The 20378-nt window shown below is 36.6% G+C and overlaps 1 protein-coding gene across 2 annotated transcripts in view; it reads left to right on the top strand.

Moving 5' to 3' along the window:
* LOC148296258 (transcription factor ABORTED MICROSPORES-like) overlaps positions 1–18527 on the top strand; it is a 59588-nt gene extending 41061 nt beyond the window's left edge. For both annotated transcript variants that reach the window (XM_088249729.1, XM_088249728.1), the window contains exon 4: positions 18458–18527. In XM_088249729.1, the coding sequence (XP_088105855.1) occupies positions 18458–18502 (45 nt within the window). In that variant the 3' untranslated portion in view covers positions 18503–18527. The remainder of the gene's footprint in view (positions 1–18457) is intronic.
* The last annotated feature ends 1851 nt before the right edge of the window (positions 18528–20378 follow it).

Genomic DNA, 20378 nt, shown 5'->3' with positions numbered 1-20378 from the left:
CACAGGAGAGAAACAGAAAGGCTTGCAGGATGATCATCCTGTGAAATTATTGATGTTTGTGGGTTGCGTCGCTGGAAACCCTCACGAGACTTCACTCGTCCCATCAGGGTCACCTATGGGTTTAAAAGGCTTGTTGCATAGGCTAAATGCAATCGCGTTACCTGCGAAAGTGGCATTGTCTTAAGTTTTCCTTTCGTTGTGATTTGGGTTCAATAATATTGCATGCAGCTGCGGCTCATGTGCTCATGCATTCATGCATTAATTTATGTAACCTATAAGACTATCTGTGGGAATAAAAGTTGTGCTTCTTTCGTTTTACTATTCCGATCCAGATCACTTGCATTCATGCATTACTTCCATGATTCAAGAGTTTTAATTAATTAATTCACTACTACATTTTTCAGTTTGCACGACGAAGGAAGAATGGTCACGCAACGCACAAAGTGGTCGCACAAATAACAGCGCGACAGAACTTGTATTTATCATCGCGCATACTCCTTCGTTGCAGCAATAGTTCAAGGACGACATATTTTCCGTCGCGCAAAATATTTGCGCGACGAAGAGTCAGGCGTTACAAGAACACAGTGCGACGACATGGCTTCGTCGCGCAACATATTTGCGCGACGAAGAGTCAGGCGTTGCAAGAACACAGTGCGACGACATATCTTCGTCGCGCAATGTGTTTGCGCGACGAAAAGGCAGGCGTTGCAAGAACATAGTGCGACGACATGTCTTCGTCGCGCTAAAAGTTTGCGAGACGTGAAGGCAGGCGTTGCGATGAGTAATCGTCGTCGCGCAAATATGAAGGACTTGTGTCTCAAATAGTTGCGCGACGAGAATTGATTTGTTGCATTTTCTTTGGGGGACGAAATATTCCGTCGCGCAAACCTAAAATATATTGTTTTAAAATTTAATTTTATGGTTTTTTATTTTGTAAAAAGTGATTTTCGCGACGAGTATGTTTTCCGTAGCGTAAAAATGAGTAATTTATTTATTTTTTTTAGCTTTGTGTAAAAAATAATTATGGTTTTTTTATTTTTATAATTAAATCAAATTACAATAAAAAAATGTAATGAAGAGAAATTGTTTTTTAAAACATAATATAAAAGTATAATACAAGAGAAATGTTTAAAATGTAATTAAGAAAATAAAAAACTAATTAAACAATGTAGCTAAATCTACTTTGTCGTCTGTGTTAGAAATGTGCCCTAAGAGCCAATACATTTGATGTAATCTCCTTAGAATACATTTCGTATATGATAAATAAAGGGCAATATTATTTTGTTATCTTTTATGTCGTGTAAAGAAACAAAAGTCCAGGGTGTACTAAATAAGAGATAAAGTAATCTAAAGAAGTTTAGATTCGGGAGACCTTTAATCTCTAACTGTAGTATCCCAAAATGTTCCTAATCATAAGGTTATCAAATGGGCATTGATAAACCGTCAAGATTGGCACATACTATGTATGCTCAATGATGAGGATGGTTGGTCTCAAACCATTTGTGTAGTTGACACTAATACAAGTATGTGGGTGCTCATTAGTGAATGAGTACACTGAACGCGATCAACCGGAGTTCTCGTATGGAGTATTTATCTATATGTCAAACGAGAACTCATAGTTGCAATAATGCAAATTAGTCCTTAGACCTGAGGCATCATGGTTGTCTTGTGATGCGTTATTGATCTTTGATAGCTCACAAAGGCAAGCCGTAAAAGATTTTCCTTATGTGTTATTGGGATCTCTTAATTCATCATAGAGGCATGTGAATGTACAATAAGGAATCTCTACCTTGATAAAGAAAGGAGAATGTTTCAAGATATGATTCAGTGAATCTTCGGCCGAAGTACTTGAACATGATTTAGAAAGTGGTTTTTAATTGTGTTCTATTGAATCATATGAGTTTAATCATATTAGGGGTTTGACATTATCAATCCGTACCCTAACAATATGATTGGAAACATTGTATAAGAGAAGGACCGTATTGCATTGCAATTCCAACTGAATAGGTTCTTCATCTATTCTAATTAGCTTGGGTAGCCATGATATATTGCTAGATGTCACTCTTGGCTTGTGGAAGTCCTAGGATTGATTGTGATCGATCCAAATAAAGGAAGAATTAAAAGGGGGTTTTAATTCCAGTTGGTTAGAAAGAGTTCTAATGTTTTCCCACTGCCTTGCTAAATTAGAACCTAATGGATCGCACACCTTAAATGGTTAACTTTGAGTAATACAAATGAGAATGAGGAAATCAATTTGATTGATTTGATGTGGATGATTTACTACATGTAAAAATGTATTTGGGCATCGGTAATAGTTAATGAGAAGCCCAAATGGTTGGGTATCAAGCCTAAGGACTTAAGACATCTAAATATTATGGTTTAAGTGTCATAAGGCCCAAGTTTGGAAGCCCAATGAGGTTTGGCCGAAAATGCTTAAGTAGATGTGTATGGAAATTGTTTCTATAAGCTAATTTGACACACAAACACAATCCAACATCAACCAAAGAGGTTTGGGAGATCAAAGAGAGATAGTTGTGAGTTTTTCAAGAGTGAAACACAATCTTCTTTCAAAGGGGTTTAGATTGAAACCAATCTTGAGAATCTTGTACTAGCATCCTTGTATTCTCAAGATACCTCTTCTCATCTCAAGGTTTCATTGGTGTGGAGACTTAGAGGCCATATACTTTTGTGGCTCACAAGGAGGAGAAAGATCAAGAGGAGATCAACAAAGGAAAATCATCAAGAGAAGACCAAAACACAACTTGGTTCATATAATTGCTTCAAGGGTAATTAGATCTTATCCTTTCTCTTGAATTTTCATTTATGAAAAACATATCAATGTTCATGGCTTAAGATACTTGGAAGAAGTTTTGTTTTTGAATTTAAACAACCACCATATCCTTCCGCTGCGATTAATTTGATTAAATGCATGTTTAATATTCAAATGAACTTCTTAAAAAATGTTTTAACATAACATAAAATATTAATTAAAACATTCATATAATAACCATGAAACTTGAACGCGTAAGATAATAATTAAAATTAAAGGCTACTTACATGAAGGGACTCCGCCAACTCATTCCCAGGTCGAACATAAACGTCGCCAAAGACGTCAACCTCTGGGAATTTGGACCCCTCCTAAATTGAACAAGAGAAGAAAAATGTTAGAATGAAAAAACAAATTACTATTAATGACATATTAAAAATTAAACAAAAACGACTTTATTATTACCCGCCGCCGCGCCTCCATCCCATAAGAGAAGGGCCTGGAACCTGAATGGTGGAGAAGAGTCTTCTTCTCCCTATTGCCCTTATTTGCTATCTTCTGTTATACAAAAAATAAAACGTATTATTTGAAATTCAAATGAAATATAAAAAAATTAAATAAATATGGGAGCTTCACTAATATACCCAAAATGGGTGCTGAAATTATAAAAAAAACCCCATATGGAAAACACTTTATAAACACACCCAAAACCCATTTATTAAATAACAAATTAGTGTTGAAGTTCCAATAAATTACAAGCACTGCCACTATCAAGCCCAACAGAAAAAAAAACTCAAAAAGCACCCAAAACAACCCCAGCCCAAACTTATAAAAAAGCCCAAAGATTTTACCATCTCCAAAACCATAATTTCGTTCAAAAAAATGGAAAACAAAAACGTAACTTCCAGCCTGCGACTTCAATTAACCATCTATGCCAAACGTCCCTTCAGTCACCGTCTTCATCAAAGTGTCTTCTTCATCTCTCGAAACCGAAACTCCATAACCACCACCAAGCTTGATCTACTTTGAAAAACAAACACCACACACTGACCTCCACCTACAAAACCAAGACAAAATTTCAGAGAACAATTTCAACAAGAAAACGCTTCAAAGGTAAGACATTTACAAACCAAACCTACACTGTGATTTTGATTAATTGCTATAGAGTTCCAGTCTATGGTAATAACAGTATTTTAGATTCGAATCAAGGACAAAATCTTGAAACTATATTGGATTTCACTATTGCACTGACTGCTTACTATCAGTATTTTAGTCGCTAGTTTACTGTTATTCTGATTAATGGCTGTAAAGTTCCAATATAGGGTAATAACACTGCTTGTTTCCTCTGAAATCCTATTTTTGATGCATGTCTACCACTGTAAAGTTCCAGTATAGGGTATTAATATTGCTTGTTTCCTCTGAAATCCTATTTGTAATGCATGTCTACCATTGTATAGTTCCAGTATGTGGTAATAACACTGGTAGACGTGCATTAGAAATAGGATTTCATAGCAAACAAGCAGTGTTATTACCCTATACAAGAACTTTACAGTGGTAGACGTGCATTACAAATACCATTTCATAGCAAACAAGCAGTGTTATTACCCTAGACTGGAACTTTACAGTGGTAGACGTGCATTAGAAATAGAATTTCATAGCAAACAAGCAGTGTTATTACCCTAGACTGGAACTTAACAGTGGTAGACGTGCATTACAAATACTATTTCATAGCAAACAAGCAGTGCTATTACTCTATACTGGAACTTTATAGTGGTAGACATGCATTAGAAATAGGATTTCATAGCAAACAAGCAGTGTTATTACCCCATACTGGAACTTTACAGTGGTAGACATGCATTAGAAATAAGATTTCATAGCAAACAAGCAGTGTTATTACCCTATACTGGAACTTTACAGTGGTAGACGTGCAATATCATAGCAAATAAGCAGTGTTATTACCCTAGACTGGAACTTAACAGTGGTAGACGTGCATTAGAAATAGGATTTCATAGCAATCAAGCAGTGTTATTACCCTATACTGGAACTTTACAGTGGTAGACATGCATAAGAAATAGGATTTCATAGCAAACAAGCAGTGTTATTACCCTATACTGGAACTTTACGGTGGTAGACATGCATTAGAAATAGGATTTCATAGCAAACAAGCAGTGCTATTACCTTATATTGGAACTTTACAGTGATAAACAGAAAAAACACGAATATACTCAAATTCAACTGAAAAAGCATACCTCAATTAATATGAAAACCAAATCGAATATCACAAATTTCTAACCACATCTCAAACAGCAAATCCACAACCAAACAGAATCTGAAATCAATCCAAATTATAAACAAAAAGAAATTAAAATCACAATTTAAAACTCAAACGAATATCTAAGTACAAATTAGAACGAAATCAGAAAATCCAATAAATTACCTCCAATTCAGCAATAACAAAAATAAACAGATAAAATCAAGAAGAATAGTATCTGCATGTCAAATTTAAACTCCAAGACTGAAAAAATTAAAAACGAAAATCTAATCAGCAACTTAATTAATCAAACATGAAATCACCATACAAACTAAGTCGTTGAATTTAAAATGTTCATAAGCCAAACACAAACAAAAAACACAACGATTCATACAATAAACACTAGAAAATACTGAAATGAGAAATCATCATAAGAATAAACTGTGAAAATACGTACATCAGAAGCGTTGATCTCATGTTCACCTCCTGAGTTGTAAAATGACGTTGCCGAGGTCAGCGTATCTAGCTCTTCAAAAAAGAGCTTCTTCAATGGCGACCGTAGAGAGGAAGACGAAGCGATAGTACCTTTGGCTCTGGAAGTATCGTCGTAGTCGGCATCGGTGAATAGGAGATCCTGGTTGAAAATCGGGAACATTGGACGGATCTGGCCATTTTGGAATATATCGTCGGTGGAAATTGGCGATCCGTCGGGATTGGTGCAGGTGAACGAGAAATCGTCTTCATCTTCGTTCTTCTCGCAATCACCACTGGCATCGGCATTCTGAAAGCCTTCGTCCGGCAATTGACACCTCAAATCTACAGAGTAGCCACAGAACTCCGCGAGCTTAACCATTAGCTATGTTCATATCGAAAAAATGGAAATTAGCACCAAATTCAACGAAGAAACTGAAATCGAGTCAAAATTCAAGTAAATTAAGCAAAAATCAAAAGGAAAATAACGAATTGAAGCAGATGGAACAAACCTGCAAAAGAAATGGAGGCATCGGCGGCGAGAACACGTGTGCGGCCACCGACGTAACGGAGATTGTCGTCGGTCTTGTGTTGGTCCATGGCTCTGAGACTGTTTGGTTTACTTTGAAGGCAGAGAGAGGGAAGAAGGGAGAGAACAGAGGAGAGATGTGGGTTTTAAGGAGGAGAGGGGCTTGAGGCTTCAGACCTCAGGGAGTGGTTTTGTTGAATTTTAATGTTGTCTGCATTCTATAGATTCTAAACGAGATCCAAAACTAATTTAATGCTAAAAATGGTAATAAAGGTATTTGATCTTATTAATTAAATTAAAAAATATACAATTGTTGATTTTTGGGTTTATTTTGGGTGTGTTTATATATAATGAATGGTATAGGGTATATTTATAGTTTTATGTCTAGAAATGGGTATTTCACTAAATAGTAAGAAACGTGTAATAAACATTAGTAAAAAATTAAATAAACATTAGTAAAAAATACCACATAATCGGCCTCCTGAAAATGACCCCAGAGCAACTCCCAACTATCCTCCCGCCCCTCAAGCTCCTTCGGACAACCCTCCTGAAGAGTGACCTACGGATCATCAAATGCCTGAAAATGGTGGTGCAGGTCGCTCTTCCACTGCTTGTACCTATCAGCAAAGAGTCTATTGATGTACACCAACAACTCGTCGTCGAGGTTCTCTAAATTGTAGTTCATCTACAATGAAGTAATTACATACATTAAGTATTAGAAATATATAAAATTTGAAGGGAAAACAATTAAAAGGTAGGATACATACCAACAGCTGTCCGCGCACCTCCATCTGCACCTCGTCAGGCATGGCCTTCCAAGACTTCCATTTCATCGGACATTGGGTCCGAACGACTGACCCAATATCGTGGGCCAATGAGCTATGTTGGTCCACCGTTGGGGCAGCCCGATGATGCTCGTCATATGCGATGTTGATACGAGTGTTGGTCACCCGAGTGACCTTCGATGTGTTCAACTGGCGACAAGGTCCCCGGGTGTTCTTCTTGGTTGCAAAGAAATATAAAATTAACGTTAAATAACAAATCATACTAAAATCTTGATATGAAACTTCTGTAGTTGAAGGAAATCTTTACCTGCTCCGCTCGAAGTGGTGTCGGTCGTGCTGGAAGGGCGATGACGTCGCCTGGCGCTAATAGGTTGCGCCACTGATGACTCTGATGACACCGCTAATTTGAGCTTGAGATTGAGATTGGGAAGCCGAAGCAAGCACAAGTCAGGTCCATAGAAGAAGAGATCATGAGACTCTTAATTCATCTAATTCCATTCCTCTCCCTGTTTCTCGCCTTATTCTCTTCTCTCTAGGCTCTTGTAACGACCCGGTCCTAAATTAATAATTAAGTACTATATTATTAAAGAAAAAGACAATGTTACCCCGGAATATTTTAATAGGTTCAAACGTTGACTTGTTGATCGGGAAAATTTTGGTGAAATTGTAAAATTCCGGTCCGAAAAATTCATAAAATAATTAAAATTAGAGGAAATAAATTTAAATGAGAAAAATAAATTGAGACCAAGCATAAAATAAAATGATTTGAAGGTTTTTGAAAAATTAAAGTATTATTTAATATTAAAAGGGGCAAAAAGGGTCATTTTAAGTTCGGAAAGGAATTTGGAAATTCTGATTTCACCGTTGCGTAGAGAACGTCGAGACGAGTCCGTAGACATGAAGTGGGCTCGAATCGGAGTTGTAACGAGGTAGTAACGATAAAAAAATGTTTCAGTGGCATAACCGTAAATAACTTGAAATTTGTTTTAGAAAAATCAGAATTTCCTCTCTCTCCACACACGTGTGCACAGATATCTCTCTCTCTCTCTCTCTCTCTCTCTCTCTCTCTCTCTCTCTCTCTCTCTCTCTCTCTCTTTGATTCTCACAGCACCGGCCACGGCAAGGGCCGGCATTGGTCCCAATCGAACCGGCTCGAGCCCTCGATCACGACCCGCCACTTCTCCCAGCCGGAAAGCTTGGAATTTGCCGGGGGTAACGACTGGTTTGAACCGGTTTTGTTCCCGCCGTCGTACAGCTCCAACCGCCGTCTATTTCTGGCATGTGGGAAAGGTATGTGACTCTCGGGTTTCACACATGGCGTTGGAATATTCCGGCATGTGAGACACAGTGATGATGTTATTAACTTATCACATGTGGGGTTGGATTATCAAGCGTGTGATAGAGGATCCGTATGCTTGGATTATTGAAACTTTACTACAGGTGGCGTTGGACTCTCCGGCGTGTAGTAAAGTAACAGAAAGAGGAAAAATGAGATTATTTTACTATGTCGGGGAAAGATTAATATTTAAAAAGAATTATGTTTGGTGTGATGTGATTTGAATTAAAGGAAAAGGGATAATTCTAGAATATAATTTATTTGTACTACTGAAATCGATTGTATATTATCGGGTTCGTGATTTTGGATGTTAGAACTACGTGTGACTTGATCCCTCATAAAGGGGTACGCAGGTAGCCTAGGGTCTTACCTGGGTGCAGCCACGAACTAAAGATATTTCTGACACTCTAATTTAGTCGATTGGAAGTGTGGTTGTGAGCAAGACAAATATATATGAAATTCGTTAGGAATTGTTGTGTGATTTGGACCAAGTCCTTAATCTACTTGTGATGGTGCTTGGTTGTTAAACATCGCTTGATGGAAATTTGGGAAGTTATTTTTATGTTAATTACAGTGGGCATGCTTTAATTAGTTTGAGATCATTAATGGCGTCATTTAATTTCATTATTTGGCTTAAGAACATTGCTAGTGGTTCTCCTTCAAATTATTTGAAGGCCAGAGGCCTATTATGTAATTGCATGTTTTTAACTTGTGCTTGCTGTTGGTTGAGTTATAACTGAGTTTTGACAAGTAAAAACTTTTGGGAAATGTTCTTTTTTCAGGGGGGGACTCTGTAGAAATTTCGGCAGAAAGTCTCGTTCTTTAGTAGGTGGGCCCGACATCATGGTGATGTCGAAAAATTTCACAGGATTCGTCCTGGGTTCTGAGGAATTCGGGGCGGGTCCTGTCAACTTGGTATCAGAGCTTTAGATTCAAATTCCTGTGGACTCTGCACCTTGTGTGCATCCTTGTTCTAGTGAACTGTTGACGTTTCTCCATGTTGCCTTGCCTTGTGGGCATGACTGCGTAAAAGGTATTAAGAAGTGTTGAGAAATTTGTTGAGGTTTTCATATGAAAATGTAGGATACATGTTGGAATGAAACGGTTTGGGAGGAATTATAATTGGAGACATTTAATGTCGAGGATTGGAGAAGGTAAATTGGGAAGAGAAGTAGGAAGAAACTGGGGAATTGTTTTGTGAATATGAATTTAGAGATGAGGGTTTTTTAGTGGATAAGGTTAAGACGAGTGAAGATAAATTATTAAATGAAAAGCATTAGGTTTGAGTTCCTGTGGATTTCGCACCTTGTGCGCATCCTTAAGATTGGGCATTGTAGTATCAGTGCCAAGTAATGCTCCTTCGGCAGGAAGGACATTGCAATTTGAACTAGAGATGCTTTCATAAATTGGTAATTTGTAGAAAATTGTAAAGTATAGCAAACCCAAGTGAGAATTAGTGGTATGCTGGGTGAAGTGCCACCTTATACATGTGGGCTCTAATGCCGCGATTGACAAGAGTGGAGATTATAAGCTCTAAAATAGACAAGCTTACGAAACATGATGCATTTTTATGCACGCACATGTTGTGTCGTGTATGTCCAAATACATGGCTAGGTTTTCACCCATTTCATCAAAGACAAAGAGCTTAGTAGTAGAGTGGTTATGTGGAAAGGTTGAGAATATCATTGACGAGTATTGTCTAGATGAGTCTGGTAATCCAATCTAAAGAGAAGGAAAGCCTCTTATACATACAGGTGGAACAAGATTCATAATTGAGGATTTGGCTTTATTTTGTCTGAAGAATTTACTCAAAGGAGATTATATTAGTAAGAAATACATTGAGGGGGAACTTTTCTAATCAATAAAATGCTGGCACCAAAGACAATTCAGATTGGCCATCAACGGTTAAAGTTGACATTGATTCAACGGTATCATATGATCAAATAGTGAATTTCGTTGAAGATAGTTAAAGTAAGCAAATCACATAGGAAAACATGATTTTTCGAGACATTTAATTACACCTCTGGGTCATGGAGGGGTGCCGAAGGAGTACCTCAGAGAGTACTTAGGGAAGATTTGGAAGATACTCATAGTGTCCTATGTAGTAGGCGTGCATCATTCAAGTTGCTTATAACTATGGTGAGTTGGATGATGATTACAAACCGATAAAGGATCCTTTCTGTATTTTTTTTTGAAGGATTATATTGACAACGTCGTCTGTCAATTTTAATGAAAGAGGAAAGCTGAAAAGCTGGAAGTATTGAATCCGCTGAGATGAGATAAAAATTAGAGACGTGATTAAATATCTGTACGTCTGTTCCTGTATGATTATTGACATGTAATCTTCTTTAAATGTCCGTTCTTTTGTATATGCGTCGTCTTTTAGAAGTTAGACGATGGTTTGTTTATTTATTTAAAGTAGTATACGTGAACTGTTAATGTATACATTTTGAGTATTTCTTTTGGCTTCCCTTGACAATTTTGTAATAGGATTTTTATTGTTTTTATCAAGCTCAAGTTTAGATTAAGAATAGATTCTCTAGGTGTTCTTAACTAACAACTATGCTATGGAGGTTCAAGCAAATTGACAAAGGTAAATTGTGCATTGCATCACATTGCATTAAATTGATTTCATAAAATTATGGATTTCCAGCTGGATAACCAAGTTTTTTGTCCTATTCTCCATTCCCTCTCTGCTGGCATGTGTCGATTCTGACCTAAGGAAATTTGTGTAAAAACCTCTGTATTCCTCTTTTGGCTGCTGTGACTTTGGGAGGCAAGTTTTGGAAAGTTTCTTTGCAAACTTTCGCTTCTTCCTCTAGAGTTACCTTCATATTTTTCATCCTTGAGTTTTCCAAATTGTTTCTTTTTGAAAGTTGCATTTGAAAATGAAAATCTGCATCTAGCTAAAGATGGCGGTCAATTTCACGACGGTTTGAAAACCTTGTAGACAACGGTGGATTCCCGTCGTCTATTTCGATTTTTGTAGTAGTGATGAATACTCATTTCATGTGTATGTTGAGGAGATGTGGGATGAAATGCTCAATGATTTGTGCGATGGCTTCAATGATTTGGGCGACGAGGAATGAAGAACTATTTGATTGTACTAAGCGATATCCTCATCTTTTTTTATATTTACAACACTGAAGAGCAATCATTTGTGTTGAATGTGGTGTGGTGTGGTGTTCATCTTGTGTTTTTGGACATTGTACTCTAATGAGGGCTTGTTATAAGTTCCTATCTTGATTTCATTATAAGATGTGTGCTTAATTTGGAAAATGGCCATTCTAAATTCCTTCGCTACATTTTCTGTAATATCACATGTGCTCGCAATTGTTCTTCAACCTTGCCTTTGCCTCTATTTCTATCTTAACTTTCCCTAACCACCAAAGGTTTTCCTAGCTAAATTTCTTAGAGGTTCAAAAAAAGTTTCTTGGTGAAAGAATGTTGTTTGCGCCAGCTTAACAACAGGCACAACCAATAGACAAACGAAATAATATGTTATATTTAAGAATGAGATGCTACTTCTCATCTAACACATGTTGTTTGAATTCTCATTTTGAATAGTTCATATATCAATGTCATATGAACTCTGATACCTTCAATAAATTTCAAAACAGAGCTGCAAACTCTCTTCGTTGTCTCGTTTGACTGTTTTGTATCCAATTTTTCTTCTAGAAAGTAAATTGCTATACAAGCAATTTTATACTATGAAATTCAACATCCTTTGATCCACAAAATGTTGGGGGATTTTGTTGTTGTTGTTGTTGTATTTATGGGTCTAACCTGTATTATTTATTATAAATAAAATTCATTTTTTATTCATGGCCAATGGGCTAATAGCTGGAAATCATTAGAATGGGAGGTATCAGAAAGAATTTAAATTCTCATTCCCCAATATTGCTTGTATAAATAAAATAATTGAAGAAATAACTCTAGCCCAGTGGGCTAAAGTGGTATTTTAACCCTAAACCCTAAAATGATATGATAAAATTGTATATTTAAAATGTATAGCCGGTCGGCTTTACTTTCAATATACGTTTGGATATTTTCAAAGTATAGCCGACTGGCTATACTCTTTAAATATTAATATATTCGAATATTTTAAGGGTCGGCTATACCCTTTGAATACAAACGAACACGAAGCTTGCACTCGCAGAGAACGGAGCTTGCAGACGCAGACAAGTTTCGGTTGCTTTGTCCCCCTTGTTCGGCACCGAAAAATGACCCAACCCGCCTAGGAGGCCCGCCCAGCCGCCTAGCGCCCGCCTAGCTGCCTAGCCATCCGCCTAGCGCCCGCCTAGCTGCCTAGCCATCCGCCTAGCCAGATTTTTTGAACACTGCAATTGATTGAAAGTCTGAAACCCGAAATTGAAAAAGTTTACCTGCAAATTTGAGCTTGAGATTGAGATTTGGAAGAAGAAGCAAGCACAAGTCATGGGAACCCTAAATACAAAATTTGCTGACTTGGTGTCTGTCTTCGGTGGAAGTAAATGATGAAGCTATCCTATCATGGAGTTTCTATGGTCTTGCCAACAACAAGGTTCGGTTTTTAGGCCCCAATCTCAAATTCTGACTATTTATTTCTGGTTTGGTTAAGCAATAGATTGATTGGTTTGGTTCTTCTTGCTTGAAACTTGATAAATCTTTACGCATTCAATATTCATCCATTGATGGTTCTTCTTGGTTGGACTGCTTTTCATTCTTTGGATATTGCATTTCTTGACATTTGATCATTCCCTCTTGTTTGCTGATAGAAAATTTAAAAAAAATGAAAGATTTGTCTCATCCTCCTCTTGCATAGGAACACAAAACCAACCCACGAAAGAACAGAAAAATAAAAAATAAATAATTACACCACCTTAGTCCTGACCCAAATGACATGTGGAAACTGTCAAGCTAACTGTTGGGAGAACTGTATTTGATTTTACCTTAAAGACTGATCCGAAACCACCTTCTCCAAGTTTATTGTTGTTTGATAAGTTTTTGGTTGCACAAACAACAGCGGCCAAGTCAAATAATTGTAATTCCAGATCTTCCTTTTGGCTGGGCTTCAGTTCTCCTGTGAAGTACGTAGTGAAGTAAATAATGTAGCATGGAACCTTAGCTTAGAAACCAGAGAGGCAACGGCAAAAATTTTCTATAGAACTGAACCTACCTATCTTAGAAGATGGAGGGGCAGAAGAGTACAAAATCAAATAGCTTACCATATATTTGTTGCTGGTTCTTCCTCACATATAATAGCAGGGTTAGGCCCAGGATCAGCAGTCCAGTAGACAACACAGTACTGGTTACTATGATCTTTGTATTGTGTCCTCGATCTAGGACTAGGAATGAAGTATTTGAAAGCAAAAGATTGAGGAGTCAGAAATTCATAAAGAAGACATAATGAAGAAATCTAGGCCTGGATTCTTATATTTGTGTAGTTCGCATTTTTGCAATGGAAGATGTTGGTTTAGTTGAGGCTCATGTAATCTCTCTTAATATCAAAAACAAAAAAACAAATCCATGTTTTTTACACTTGGTCGCTCCTGGCTCTGATTGTTTCCCTCCTTGGCTGATCCCACATGAAAAAAAGCCTACATGATCTCAATCAAAACTAACATTACTATATTAACCCAAAGATATCAGTCAGGAAATAAAAGATGGCAATCGCAGGCCATATAAGCTGAACCTTTGAACGTCAGCACTATGAGCCAGTTTGGTACAGCACTGCCTTCAAAGCTATCATATAACCATATTTTGATCTTGCCATCCACTGATGTTGAAAAGACAACTGAGGCATGAAGCATGAAAAAAAGTGTTGGATAATATATTGCAGGAACCGGAAAGTAAATCAGATGATTCAAAACAAAAACATCACCAGAACCACAACATCAATACCCAAAGTGGCCCTTACATGGACATTTTCTTTGGTATGAGGACAGACAGAATAGACAGGAGCTTCATGACCTTCAAAAGTAAACAGTCTTTGGCTACAAAATATATCCCAAACCTTAAACATACATTAATGAAACCAACCTTGACGGTCTTGTCATCAGCACAAGTTATGACCAAAAGTTGGTCGTGAGGGGAAAAGAATGCCAACATCATTTACACTTCCTAAGTCCGCTTTGCATATGCAACCCCTGTTCAATGAAGAACACGACGGCAGTGAATATGAACTACAAGAAATGAAAATCAGCAACTCCATACCATTTTAAGTATGAGAACATTCTCACCAAATATACAACCATCAGGACTCTATTGGATACGATTAACAGATACATATGAATCTTTGACCAGAGCTTCCTGAAATAATTGACATGGTTCAAATTTCGGATCATATCAGTAAGGTTGAAGGAGTAGTACATAATCCAGAAGCAGATGCACCTCTAAGGCCAACGGGCCTGCATCAAGATTCCAGACTCTAAATTTCTTGAAAGCAACTTTTTCCCTGAACTAACATCCCATAGTCCTATGTCTCCAACACCCCCAGGTTCCAATTGAAGAATCACATTAGCAGGATTCATGAGTGAACTATCAAAAGTAGTTACCGCGCACGATCATCCTAAAAAGACAGGAAATTTATAAACGATGGGAGAAAAAAGAAAAGAAAAAAAAGAACGTAGTTTCTCGTTACTTAACATAGAAGAAGAGTCTGCCAAGTGGGATATTAAAATCCATGCTCATTGGAGATGAGCCCTCATTTATTGTCAGGGCAAAAGTAGTGGGCAAAACATTGGGTATGGCAACCGCAGACAGGTGACTTTGGCCAGGATCAGTGACAACTGATTTTACCTAAACAAATGAAAGAAAGCCAAGGTCAAGACACACAAGTTCTATAATTATGTAATTATGTACATAAAATTGATTAAGATTACCTCATCCATAATCAGAAAGAACATTTTTTTGGACAAGCATGGATAGTCAATAACCTCTATAGCTGTAGCCACAAAAATTTAATCAAAAGTTAATAATAACAACTATGCAATGTGTAAAATGACGACACACTTCAAACATAAATTAGAGGGTACCAGTACCCAACAACATCACTTGAAGAACTAAAATAAAATACCTGGGCTCTTTGCAGCATTGAGAGATACTGCTCCCAGAGAGCGCATCTTGTGTTACAGATAAATTTTTGGCTCAGCAGAAGAAGTTGGAAGTGGATTTAATGTTGCTTGTGAAGGATAAATACAGAAGGTTAGAGCAATCTTAGAAGAAACCAGAAAGACTAAACAAAATCTTGTTTAAAAATAGAAAAAGAAAATCAGCTAGTATAGCTGATGAGCAGGAAACATTGGTTAATGAGGACCGATACGAAAAGAATTTCAGTTTACCAGAACATATCTTACTTGCAAACTGTTCCCAGTCGATAGAGACAATGACAAACAGTCCTGCCATTCACAAACACGATCAATGAAAAGGATTTTAATAACTGGATTTGGACAAAAATCAATAAGTGTAGACATCGAGCAGGACATTGGTTAATGAGGACAAATACTTAAGAAAAATAAATTTATGTCACCATAGAATATCTTACTTCCAAATTGTTTTCAATTGGTTGAGACAAAGGAACATTTTCCTGTGGTTCACAAACATGATCAACGAAAAGAGTCTTAATGACTGGATTTGGACGAGGGTCTTTACACTGTTAATCCTGCCAATTCAAGCTGTCAAGTTAAACACACAAGTCAGTGTCTCTCCCAATTACAAAAAACAGAAAGTGACTAAATCTTTTACTAAATAACAAGTACTATCTCACACACACAAACGAGCACAGGCATATGTATGAACATATGCAATCACAAAATAGAAAGGAAGACCAAAACTAGAGAGGAAGCATTACCTTTGGTTAATGAGTTATGTAATCTATGACTTTTGATGCTAGGATACACTTCAATTTACTAAATTTCTTTGAGGTTCAGGAAAAGTTTCTTGGTGAAAGAATGTTGGTTGCGCTAGCTTAACAACAGGCACAACTAGTAGACAAATGAAATAATATGTTATATTTAAGAATGAGATGCTTCTCCTCATCTAACACATGTTGTTTGAATTCTCATTTTGAATAGTTCATATATCAATGTCATATGACCTCCGATACCTTCAATAAATTTCAAAACAGAGCTGCAAACTTCTCTTCGTTGTCTCTTTAGACTGTTTTGTATCCAATTTTTCTTCTAGAAAGTAAATTGATATACAAGCAATTTTATACTATGAAATTCAACATCCTTTGATCCACAAAATGTTGGGGGATTTTGTTGTTGTATTTATGGGTTTAACCTGTATTATTTATTATAAATAAAATTCATTTTTTATTCATGGCCAATGGGCTAATAGCTGGAAATCATTAGAATGGGAGGTATCAGAAAGAATTTAAATTCTCATTCCCCAATATCGCTTGTATCTATATATATAAAGCAAAAGGCAGAGAATGGTGAAACATTCAAAATACCAGAAAATGCCCTTGGCTAATGCAAACATTAAGAATTGAAATTATTAATTAAATGAGGATAATATAGTAAATTCACACTTTTTCATATTTAAAAAAAATTTAAAAAAAAAAAATCAGATAATGAATCCTATTTTTATGGAACACAACTACCCATTATCTTTTTTAATTTTAAAATAAATTTTAAATTTATAAAATAAAAAATAAAATAAAAAAAAGCCTCTCGCAGGCGCAGAAGCGCGTGCAAAGAGGCTAGTAAATAAAATAATTGAAGAAATAACTCTAGCCCAGTGGGCTAAAGTGGTATTTTAGCCCTAAACCCTAAAATGATATGATAAAATTGTATATTTAAAACGTATAGCCGGTCGGCTTTACTTTCAAAATACGTTTGGATATTTTCAAAGCGGCTATACTTTCAAAATATATTCGAATATTTTAAGGGTATAGCCGCATGGCGATACGCTTTGAATACAAACGAACACGAAGCTTGCACTCGTAGAGGACGGAGCTTGCAGACGCAGACAAGTTTCGGCTGCTTCGTCCCCCTTGTTCGACACCGAAAAATGACCCAACCCGCCTAGGAGGCCAGCCCGGCCGCCTAGCGCCCGCCTAGCCGCCTAGCCATCCGCCTAGCCAGATTTTTTTAACACTGCGATTGACCGAAAGTCTGAAACCCGAAATTGAAAAAGTTTACCTGCAAATTTGAGCTTGAGATTGAGATTTGGAAGCCGAAGCAAGCACAAGTCATGGGAACCCTAAATACAAAATTTGCTGACTTGGTGTCTGTCTTCGGTGGAAGTAAATGATGTAGCTATCCTATCATGGAGTTTCTATGGTCTTGCCAATAACAAGGTTCGGTTTTTAGTTCCCAATCTCAAATTCTGACTATTTATTTCTGGTTTGGTTAAGGAATAGATTGATTGGTTTGGTTCTTCTTGCTTGAAACTTGATAAATCTTTATGCATTCAATATTCATCCATTGATGGTTCTTCTTGGTTGGACTGCTTTTCATTCTTTGGATATTGCATTTCTGTTATAGATTTTGTCATTTGATCTTGCCCTCTTGTTTGCTGATAGAATGAGTGGCTGGGTGAAGGAGCTTTTGAGGAATTATTGTGACAAGAATTTCAGAAATTGAGGTCTCTTGTGGCTTTTGGAATATTATTATCTCTGCATATTATGAGATTCGATATATTGTTCTTTAAAGAAATATCCATTATTGAATAAATTCTTTGTAGATATGCCATCATCATGCAAAATCTGACTGAGAGGCCCCTTGTGGGTTTGAAAGGCTAGGATTATTGTGTTATTTGGAAATTGAGTGAAGACCAAAGGTTAAGAGGAACCTTTTAATTCACAGTTACTAATTCATGTTTCTTTTTGTGACTAATTTTTAGATTGGCTAATTTATTCATTTATTTATTATTTTTTAGGTTTATTGGGTTGATGGATTGTTGTTTTGCTGGGGCTAATGAGAACACTCAGACTAATGGAGGAAATGAACTTATTTTTCCAGTTTATCCAGTCCTTCCATGCAGAGATACAATGCAGCACTCAAGAACAAATTCCTGTGATCTTCTTGCCCATCTTCCTTCTTCTCTGTTCTTAGACTCTGGGTACCTATATATCCTTTTCATTTTCGCATTTTTGTTTACTCATTCAATCATAATTACCAATTACCATACATATCTTGACAAAAGAAATTAATTAGTGTTTTTATATCATTAACCATGGGTGCTCATGAGCAGGATTTATCTTCTAATAGAGATTCAAGTGCCATGGCAGTTAGCTCAAGTTCCCATTTTTCCTAGCTAGTTCCAAAAGAAAGTCCTTTTCTGAACATATAATTAAATGTAACTATATATTTCTACTTACATTTTGCAGGAAAGAGATGGGACCAGAGTTTTGGTTCCAAGTGCAGAGGTCTGATTGCGCTGTTTGTCTCAAAAGATGTATTATATTTTATGATGCTTCACTCAAACCTTGCTTTAATTTCTTATGTTCGATTTGAAATTTCATTTTGGTCACATCTCTCACAAATAGTTTTTTTTTTTGGTAACTGTCATATTCACAGGTCTCTGATGACCAACAATTGATTGATTATATCACAGCCCAATGCAACATTTCACTGGAGCAAGACACCCTGCTTGGTGTTGGCTGCAATACAAGCTTCCCTGTCAATATAAATGACATGAGCACTGAAATACAACCACAGCCCTTTCCAGGCAATGAGAATGAAGGAAATGATCATCTAAACAGTAATCATTTCCAGCAGCTGCCTGTTGTTTCCCCAGTGGATCATGATTCGAATGTGCCATATGACATATCAGTTGATCGAATCCTTCGCTGCAGCACGTCTCCAATGAATGTCCTGCCACATGTCACTTACAACTCAGAGAACAGCATGAAGAATGTCCTTGTTTTTGTGAGAATGGATAGTGCCCTTGTATTTGATAGAGGTCATGTGTTGAGCTGAACACAAATGATCGTAAAAAATTTCATCTTTTCTATATGGTTTTGCATGTATAGTTGATGTCTTGTATGATTCTTAATTGTAGATAAAGGATGGGATTCATTGCTTAGTACCAACAGATGGCAAGACCCTCAAGGTCGATGATAAGAGCAATGATTTTTTAAATTTGTATTTTAGTATTTTTCTGATGTGAAAATACAGTAGCTAATAGTACTATAGAATGTTATGTAATAATATTTCTTCAATTCTTATACAAGTTGTTGTACGAGGATCATTGGCAAATATATCAATCATATTGAAGAGATACATATATGGTGCTTGTTGTACCTTATTTATAATGATATAGCATTTTCCTTCATCATAGTCTTCATCATAGACATTATATCTCCACACATATATAGAGAGTGCCTTATGATCCCTGCTGGATTGAACCCATACACATTTGATGCATTTCTTTGAACAGCTCCTCATTACTTTTGGCAAAAACTTCGAGATCCTTCATGAGGATATCTAACGCCTTGGAGCGACAATTGCTGTCAAGAATGAACCAAAAATATGCAGAACATATTTATTTTTATAAGATTGTTTATGTATAGATTATAAGAAACATCGAAAAAATGATGTTCTCACTTGTCAATGGCCTCAAGGAAATTTTGCTTTCTGATCTGGAAATAGATCTTCATTGCATAGGAATTGTTATTTCTATCTCATATTGACATATTGGAGATATCAAATCAGGTTGACAGGAAAAATGTGAGGGTCATACTTTGAAGAATTAAACTTAGTTTACCTAGACTGCAAAATGGTTCTTTTTCATTGCTCATAAGTTTGACTCCAGCTCTTCAGTTAACTGCATCTAGAATATTGGTTTTGATCATTATTTCATCCCTTTCAATTTGATTATCTGTTTTTCCCATCCAGCAGGCCCCCACACAAAAATCTGCAGGGCCAAAATGACGTCGTTAAATAACAGAAGTCACATTAGAGTAGAAGCCATGTCAGAAATAATTGTAGTTCCAATATGCATCATCACCAGAAGAAACTAGTACATTCAGAGTGTTCGAGAAGGCAAGGCTAGTGACTCTTTTAGCGTGACCCTCAAGCTTCCTTGTAACCTGCAAAATATATAAATAAAGGCAATGACAAACTTTTCGGGTTTGCTTCATCACACCATCGAGCATGATTTGTTTTTTATTTTATTTTTATATACAAGAACGAACAAACTACCACGTCTGAGTGGAGATTGTATCGGTTGGTGCCACAGGAAAAGCTTTGAAGGATGTCATTGCTGTTGGTATTGGTGGCAGCTTCTTAGGTCCTCTTCAAACAGGT

The sequence above is a fragment of the Prunus avium genome, chromosome 2 (genome assembly GCF_965620075.1).
Source record: "Prunus avium chromosome 2, drPruAviu1.hap1.1, whole genome shotgun sequence".
In the NCBI taxonomy this organism is placed as follows: Eukaryota; Viridiplantae; Streptophyta; class Magnoliopsida; order Rosales; family Rosaceae; genus Prunus; species Prunus avium.
This window is presented reverse-complemented; position numbering and strand designations above follow the sequence as displayed.